Source organism: Carlito syrichta, unplaced genomic scaffold, assembly GCF_000164805.1.
Source record: "Carlito syrichta isolate Samal-C Ts95f unplaced genomic scaffold, Tarsius_syrichta-2.0.1 Scaffold313372, whole genome shotgun sequence".
Classification (NCBI taxonomy): Eukaryota; Metazoa; Chordata; class Mammalia; order Primates; family Tarsiidae; genus Carlito; species Carlito syrichta.
Window position 1 is genome coordinate 118,653 of NW_007257468.1, and position 9,473 is coordinate 128,125.

The 9,473-nt window shown below is 39.8% G+C and overlaps 1 protein-coding gene across 1 annotated transcript in view; it reads right to left on the minus strand.

The window, feature by feature from the left end:
• ITGA2 (integrin subunit alpha 2) overlaps positions 1–9,473 on the minus strand; it is a 101,714-nt gene that overhangs the window by 85,248 nt on the left and 6,993 nt on the right. The window contains 1 exon segment of the mRNA XM_021718725.1: positions 9,439–9,473. Coding sequence (XP_021574400.1) covers positions 9,439–9,473 — 35 coding nt within the window.

Consider the following 9,473-nt stretch of genomic DNA (forward strand, 5'->3'; position numbering starts at 1 on the left):
TTGAGTAGAGTAAAATCAAATCCTAGCACCAAGAAACTGTGTTTTTCAATACATTTTTCTGTATGCATATTATATTTCACAATAAAAAAGTTTTAAAACTTACTCTACCTGAAATCTGCTTTTTCTTTCTTTTTTCACCTACTATTTTCTGAGTGCTTGCTATATGCTAGGCTCTGGGAGTACAATGATAAATAGGACAGAAGCTGATCTTAAAGAATGTATTCAGTAGGAGAGAGAGTCAAGCTGAAGATAAATTCTGGTGCTGTTTTATGGGAATAGAAAAAGGGAAAAGAAAAGGGATTTGGTTTAAAAAAAAAACAACTCTGCACTGTCCTAATACTTTCATTAAGTATGTTACTTGTCAAAAGAACTATCCGAGTTAGACATTTCAAGAAAAAGGAGAAACTTTTTTTTTTTCTTTTTCTGAGACAGACTTTGCCCTGTCACTCAGGCTGGAGTGGGTGGCACAATTGTAGCTCACTACAACCTCAAACTCCTGGGCTCAAGCAGTCCTTCTACCTTGACCTCCCAAAGTGCTGGGATTACAGGCATGAGCTACTGTGCACGGCCAAAGAGAAACATCTTAAAAGCAAACAAACTTTGTGAACTTTGTGAAAGAAGTGAAAACAAATTTATCCACTAAAGTAATATTTTGGCTAATTCAGATAAACTTGCAACTAGAGTGGTCTTTTAATCTGATTGCCAAAAAGCAGACATTTTTCAAATTGGTATTAATTCAGAAAGCGTGCCCTCAATCTCTTGTTACAGTAGCTGTTATACATGTCTCATGCATTTATCATTCACTTAACAAAATGGTTCCCAGAATACTTGGCATTAAGTGAAGAAGATGTGAGCTGTCTTCTCAGCTTGCAGTCTATAGGAGTTATAGCTGAGTGAAGGCAACTTGGATGGAAAGGCCCACAAGAGGAATGACACCTAAATTGGATTAGGGTATGGATGGATGGGCTTCCTGGGGTGCATGAGCCTCAATGAAATTGAGATTTAAATGAAGCACAGAATGGGGGTTGGGGGCGAAGAGTATTTCAGAAAGGGAGAACACCAACAAAGGCAGGAGATTGTGGGGCTACACTTTCAAAAAGGGTTAAGTCCTAGCTCACTTGAACCACAGTAAAAAATAAGAAGATGATGCTAATACATTAAAGTCTGATTATTTAGGGCAAAAAATTAAATACTGTCATAATAACAGGATTTCTTTATTATAATAACATTTATATAGATTATTTTTTATTTTAGAGTTGTGGAGTAACACATTATTCATTCATTATTTTTCAACATTGCATTTGATTTTTTATTAGCGTTATTTATTACATTTCTTATACTGAAATAGTAATAAATATCTCATAAAAGTACTTCCAAGGCTAAGTTTTTCTCTCCTCCCCCACCCTCCAGGAAACAATGGTAATAAGTACATAGAAAACGAAGTCAATTATTCTGAAATGTCTATTTATGCACCAGTATTCAGAATACGGTTTGGAAAAGGCTATAAAATCCAAGATGGTTTGGGGTCTGCATTCTAACAAGCATCCAAGAAGCTATTTGGTTAAAGACCTGAAGGTAACTGGTAAACAATTTGGAATAGAGTTGTCTGACTGAGCTGACCCGAAGCCAGCTTGTGTTCAGTCTGCATTTCTACATGGTATCCATGGAAATGAAATCAGGCCTGCACAAAGACAAACAAAGGCCACCTTCAAATGAATCAAGGAGAATGACAACTGCCAATGTTCAAGGCATCCATTGGCGCAATAGCTTTGCTCAGGCTTTTTAAAACACAATGAAGTAATCTCTTACACTGACAATACAGTGTCTAACTTTCTTTTATTTCCATTGTTCTGTCTAAACATTAACCTCATTTTTATACAGAAAGCCTTTCAGTGATCAGGAGTTATGTACAGCTTCTAGAGTAAAAACTGTCTCTAGTCACTTTAAACTAATAAAAGGAAGAATTGCATCCCCCTTTCAGAACATAGAATAATAATGCAGGAATCCTTGCCAACAAAATTGCACAGTTTCTATTAACTATTTGAGCCACAGAAGAGACAAGTCTGTCAAAGGAAGTAAAATATATTTGAAAATTATTAACTGTCCCAATATGCTATGGAGCTGAAAACATTAGCAAAATATGCAGTACAAGTTTATACTAGTTAGAAAATGTAGTTTACATGTACAAGAGTCAGCAGGCATAGACTGGATAAAACACCTGAATATAAGTACTTTAAACTAATTGTAACTTAAACAAAATTAAGAATGGGAATCAATTTATTTTCAAATTTATATGATTAAATAAAAATGCGTTACAACTCTCTGAAAACACCACTGAATTCACAGAACAAAAGGCTTTAATATTTTACTAATAAAACCTTTCAAAGCCGACGCTAATTTTCTGTGATACATGAGACTGTGATTTCTAAAAAGATTTTGGGGATCTTTATTATAGTAGAAATAAATAATTAAAAGCCTCTACTGGAGAAACATAAATCTATATTCCTAAAAGGATTTTTTTAGGAAATCTGACTGATGTTAATTCTACCACAGGAACTGGAATGATATATATTACATATCCTAAAAACAGTTTATTTATCATAACTACTTTAGTATAGTGAATTTATTTGGAAACAAACAAAAGTATATGGCTGGTTTCCTTCATACACTCAAGCAGCCACACTGGAGGATGGGAGGTGCGTATTTCCATAGCTCTGCTTTCTTTTATTCTCTGCATATCTGGATCAACTTTACCTTTCTTTCATCAATATCCTCTCCATTTCAGATCCCAGAATCTACTTCGCCTACACTTGCATGATCATCTGTTGCTTGTCATCAGGGGCTCCTTTTTGCCAGAGCAGTTATTGGCACTGGTCATCTAACTTTCTCCCTCTCCTTTCTCTCTGATATCTTCTCCATAGGCATACTCCCTACCCTTAGTTTCTCTATGTTATGAATTTCCACCACGTATAGATGTTTCAATGCAATTATAAAAAATAACGAGAATACCATGCAGTACAATAAGAAACAGAAATTTTAAAAATCGCCTTATGTTTACGCAAGCCTCTCCCTTGTTTGTTTAAAGGCAGCTGTTCCCATCTCATTCCTCTCTCTCCGCATTTACTACCAAACTTTCTGACACTCTCTACCTTTCCTCACCTTCTTTGACTCCTCAGCACACTCCATTCTGATTTCCACTTTTTGCACTCCAAGGAGACGGCCCTTGTCAAGACTGTCAGACGTACTTGGCTTCCACAAAGTGACCCTATTCACTAACTCTTCCTTCTCCAGATGTGTCTGCCACACCCCACTTCCTGCAGTCATCTTTCTACTTCTCCATCTGTTCCTGCTCTCTCCTTTCACAATCTCTTTTTCCTGCTGATCCTTTAAAACCGTTTTTTGAGCTATGACCAAAGTCCTCTTCTAGTCACTTTGTCTCATTAATACTACTTCTTCAATTATTCTCTAAGTGCCAACGACTTCTAAATCTCTACCTCCATCTTGCTCTTCTGCCTGTTCCTAACTCTGCTACATGTAACAGTCTACTAACCACACATATATACCTGGATGTCTCAGACTCAACCTATTGAACCAAACTGATCATCTTTATCCTCCAACTTGCCCTCCTTCAGCACTGCTCATCTCAGTGAATAGCATTGCACTGATTAAGTTGTCTGGATCAGAAACTTAAGCAGCAACCTTATCTTCTCCCCTTCACCACTAGCATGGTAAACCAACCATCAAATCCTGCCCATTCTTCTGCCTTAATGTATTTCAGATTAGTCCCTCACTCTCTTTCCCTACTGCCACTGTCTGAGTTTTTACCAGCATCATCTCAGAAATGGCCTACTAAACTGAAAGTAAAACTCAAATCAGTTCTTTCCTATATGTCGTGGTGCCTTCCTTCTGTCCTCCATCCAATCTATTCTCCTCCCTGTCACCAGCGTGTCTGCTAAGGAGTAAATTTGATCTTGTCACTCCTCTGCTCAAGAATTTTCAGCATCTATCTATTATCTTAAGGATAAAACCTATGCTCCATACTATGGTTTACAAGCCCTTCAAGGTCTAGTAGCTACCTCTTCAGCTTTCACTCTCTAGGAACAGCTTGAGCATTGAGTTCAGGGCATAATGACCTCTGCTTTCCTTGTTTCAGTTCAAGAGCCTAAACACCTGCTCCAGGAGCTAGGCGACTTGGATCCTATTGCTAGTTATGTTGCTCTGCATTTATTTTACTACAGTATCACATACAGTCATTTTAAAAGGAGGAAACTAGACTCCAACATCTCCACGGTCCTTCATGGCAAATCTAAATTGCAATGGTTATATTCTGTCCCCATAAAGACTTCTCTGGAGATTTGGCACTTCAGTGAATCACAGTGATATCCCTCTACTCTTTGAATTCAAAATTTAGTCTGTGTAACCTATTAATTATTTGTGAGCACACGACACCTATTGTGCTATAAAAACTTGTTATGGCTCTAAATTATAGAAAACTATAAAACTAAGTTTTAAATTATACAAAATATTTTGTAAGACACCAAAGGCACTACAGCCTTAAATGTCAATAATTCAGAAGCTAACAAACAACAAAGTCCCATTTCTTTCCATCTTTCACAAGGCTGATCCCAGCAGGCAGGCTTTATTCTTAAACTAGATGACATGATTGCAAGATGGCTGTAATTTTTCCAAACTTTACATCTAAACCTGAAAATATTTTAACAAATATCGCTCGTAGGAATGAAGACTCCTTTCCCAGAAGTCCCCCTGTAGATCTCGCCTCACGTCTCATTGGTCAGCCTTGCAGTCACCCTTAGATTGTCTAGTTGTTCAGAGGAGGAAGTAACTCAATGAATGGATTTTTGCTAGAAAAGAGGATGATAGAGGCTGAAATTGGTTAGGTATCCTTCACGGCTGAGACAATTTCCTTTTCCTATGCTTGGACTTGTTTCCACATAGACCACAACCACTCTGGACCATGTTTCAAGTTTTCTCTGATTCAACACTGGACCTAGCATATAGCTTTACATAAAGTAGGTACTTCATGAAGACATGATAAAATAATAGTTTTATGGAATTCACTATGGCCAGATCAACAAAAGCCCTATGAATCACCTGAAGGGGCACAGAAATCACTATGAGACACAGAATCTATTGTCTCATGGTTTGTGATGTCAGGACTCTTCTCTTTGGAGATCCAATCCTCTGTGTATTCTTGTGGTAAATTCACCATAACAACTCAAAAACACAAAAATCCAACAACCTCCACATCTTTGACCTGCCGATTAGAAGGACAACTTTCCATGTTCTTCCTCTTACATGTTGTGCTGCACCCTGTAGTAACATCCCAAGCTAAGCAAGGTTAGTGGTAATATTTACATGATGCCAGGATACTTTTGGCCCCAGATACTTTCCCCATTCTTCCTGAAATTCTTCTTCTTCTTTTTTAAATGATTGAACACGTGTCCTTATTTTCTTGGATGTCTGGTCTGAAATTCCATCATTAGAGGCTCATCTCTTTACACTAACCAGCTTCTTTCTTTTAATATGCCCAGGGCTGTTAGAACATGAGACAAGAAGCAGTCACCCATCATTCACTCTAGAAGGCATTCATTTCAACTGACACAGACACTGACTCTTGGTGTTGAAATCTACCTGTCTTGGTGGTCATTTCACAACAAGATGGTATAGGTAATCCTGGAATTTTAATTTGTTAAGAAAGAGAAGGGGGCAGTGATGATATTTAAACAATTTTTCCAAACCAGATTGTACATCAGGAATATATGAGTGATTATTTTTAAACAGTGAATCCTGATTGTCAATTCATAAATTTAAGCCAAACAGGGGCTCCTTAGTTAATAATGAAGAGAGCAAATCTTGTCTGAGGTTGGGCAGGTATAGCTGGTGAGCCAGCGGGGAGGGGAGTTACTTTATCAGAGGATGGCCTATGGCTCTTAGGAGCTGAGGATGAGAGGAAAGAGGTGGTTTAGGGTAGGGCCCAGAAATGAGAGATTACCTCAAGCTTTCCTTTTTGTTGCAAAATAAAAGCTGCCCTACTTTATAATTTTCCTTGGGGTTGTCTCTCTTTTCATTGGACAATGGTTTGTTACAGAGAAATTAGAGGAAAAGGGAAAAGGCAACAATGCAGTGAAGGCAAAGGGAATATTTGGAAAATATTTAAACGCAAAATATGGTACGATCAGGTGTACTCAGAGTAAAGAATGGTGTGTATAGGTGTATAGAGATGACTGTGGAGTATAAGTATAGGTGTGCATGTGTATAGTGTATGTGCTAGTATGTATTTGTGTGCAGGAGGGAGTGCAGCAGTGAAAGGGTAGGCTATGGTCAGATGGAAAGGACTTTTTAATCACATGCCAAGAGATTTGAACTTTACCTTACCTGAGATGAGGAGCTACCAATGTCTGAAACAAGGGAAAAACTGAAGTGTTTTAGCAAGATAACACTGGTGACAATGAGGAGAATGGACTGAAGGAATAAGAAACAAAAATAGAAAAACCAGTTTAAAAGATACAGCAGTCCAGACATAGGTGAAGGCCTGAATTGGGTGGCAGAAGTTGCATGGATTAGGGGGAGAACTGACAGAACTTGAAGACTGGCTGTTAGGTTGCAAACATGAATACAGATTCCTAGCTTTAGTGTTTGCAGGATAATGCTGCCAGCAAAAAATAGTAGCCAGTAGCGAAGAAAATTTTGGAGGATAGATGTTAAATTCAGTTTCAGAAATGTTGATTGTGCTTATAGGGTATCTCAGTGGAGAAATTTGGTAGTTGATGGAAATACTGATCTGGAACTCAGTAGAGGAGTCTGGCTGCAGATAACTGAGTTGAGCAGAGAATGAACCCAGAGGGAATCTGTAGAATGAAGAGGAGAATCCAGGATGGAATTCTACGAGCACAACCAGGAATAAGCCAGGAAATTAAGGAGAGCAGCCAGGAAAGCAGAAGAAAAAAACAGACACAGAACAGAAGTCAGAGGTACAGGGTGTTTGGGGAGGAAATTAAATATTAAAAGGAAGATTTTCTTATTATGAGAGAAATTAGAATATTTACAGACATGGGGGAAGTTACACTAGGGAGAGAATTTGAAGATGCACATTAAAGAGGGATGCAAACTGGGGCAGTGTTCCAGGGGTATCCAGAACCTAGTGGAAGGAGGATCCTTGGCCTGTGAACACACTGGAGAATATATGCGATGACCTTCATTTTAAAATTACATTTGTCTTTTCTCTAAGGACTTGTGTTTAGTTTAGATTACCTAGGCCTCCCATGGTCTCTCTTTTTCATCCTCAACCTGCCCATTTACTATTTCAATGATTTTAATCCCTTCAATCAAAAATGAGCAATGGAAGGTGATAAATATGGAAATAAGTGATGAGTGCAGCTTTTTCTTAAGCATCTGTAAGAAGGTCTACAGAAAGTGAATTTGATCTAGGTGTTAAAATGAGATATGAGAGTGATATGTTTCTAAAGTGGTTCGCATGTATGCTGGAGAGAACACAAGATGTATAAACACACACACGTGCCTTTTTACATTGCATATAATTTAAACAACCATATGTGTGTGTATAGTGATGCTGAATGCTTAGAAATTTGATGCAGATAGGGCAATGCCATACAAAATTTTGAATGTTTTAACTACTGAGCTAGGATGTCAATTAACCATGTTAACCTTGATACTCATGGCACCAAAAAAAGGATACTGCTTCATTAGGAACCTCAACTGATAACACAAGAGACAAAGTTTTAGTATAATGATCTTAAAGTAACAGAAAATCTGTTTCTTGAGGACATGAGTGATTGGAGCGAGGAGAGAGAGTAAAGACACACAATCCTTTTGCAGATGTCCTTTTAAATCATCCTTGCTTGCTTGTCTCGAGTTGTCCTTATTAACTCTAGGTTGAATCTCGGCATCTGACTTCATGCCTTGCAGCAAACATTCCACTGAAGAGTTTCTCAATGTTCTTTAAAGAACAAGTCTCAACACTTCAAAGATAATAAAATGATGCTATGCTTCCTTAGCTTTTAAAATAGCCAGTAATTATTGAGAGATGAAAAGCTTGGATTTATATTTCTATTAGCTCCTAGGAAGGTTGAGATGTTCCAGAGTCTAATTTTCAGTGTTGAATTCAACTTTACCTGAAACCCCTAGATAAGGGTTGATGGTCCCTCAAAACAACTCTTGTGGCCCCAGGAGAGAATATCTATGAGGCATCAAATACAGGTAATGCAGAAAACCTAGTGATGCTCACTATCTGCTGGCATGGGAATGGTGATTTCTCTCTTATCTCTGACCTAGAGAAAATGCCACAAGGTCGATGTGAACTAGGATTCTTCCACAACAAAGAAAAGCCACCAGCTGAATGTCAGCCTCAAAGGAGGGCAACTTAGGAAATATTTATCTTCTCTGTAAAACCAAACCAAACAAACAAACAACAAGAAACACTTGAAAATCAGAGACAACTTTTCTTTTTTTGGTTTTGATATCTGTTCAAACTACAAGACACAAATGTGCCTCCTATCCCAAAGCCAACTAAAGGTTTTAAGCGTAAGCACACTCTAGGCTCTGAATAAAGGTCAGAAAAAAGTACTCGGCTCACCAAAGCTGCGCAACCCCAGCCTTGTTTCCCCTCTTGGTGCAAAAGAACCCAGGGGTGGACGGGCCCCACTGCCAGACCACTGAGCTGCTGTTCCAGCTGATTTTTTTTTCAGGGCGGCATCCCTGATCAAGAAAGTGGAAAGAACTTTTCCTGGCCTAAGTTTACATTGGTGGAATAGACGGCGTTACAACAATACGAGGAAGGCAGAAGGGAAGGAAGAGTTCCCTTCTGCCAAGTATTTAAGAGACGCTTGATTTATTCCATGTCCCCTATGGGAAGAAACGCCAGGACTTCCTCCAGAAGCGGGGGCATTATTCACACCCTTGAGTTGGAAAAGCATTTGGGGCTAAGAGTCTTCCGCAAAGCCACCAGGCATCGCGCTGAAGTGCTGCAGGCCGCCGTCCAGCGTTGGATTCCGGGTTTCCCCGGTCGCTGGCAGGCGCGGCACCTGTCTGAGCCAGGGAAGTTGGACTGCAGGACGCGCGATCTCCAGGGCACCCACCACACCTCCCACTCTCTCTGTGTGTGTGCATGCGTGTGTGTGTGTACGTCAAGCCAAAATGCTCTTTGCAAGGACGTTGGAAGATGCTTCTTTAGCGGTGCTTGAGAGACAGGGTGAGGCACGCCTCGTGGGGACGGGACGCAAGGCCTGGGAGAGCAGGGATGAGGGTGGCAGGGTCTATCTCCATTCAGCTCCGGATGGCTGGGAGCCCGAATCCACGTGGAATTTGAGCAAAGACTCGCGCTGCCTGCTCCCCAGTCCCACCTACTCCCCCCCCCCGCACGACCCCGGGACCCGCGTGGGTCCCTCCTGCGGCGCTTACCTTGACTGAGAGCTAACACCAGCCGCGACAGCAGC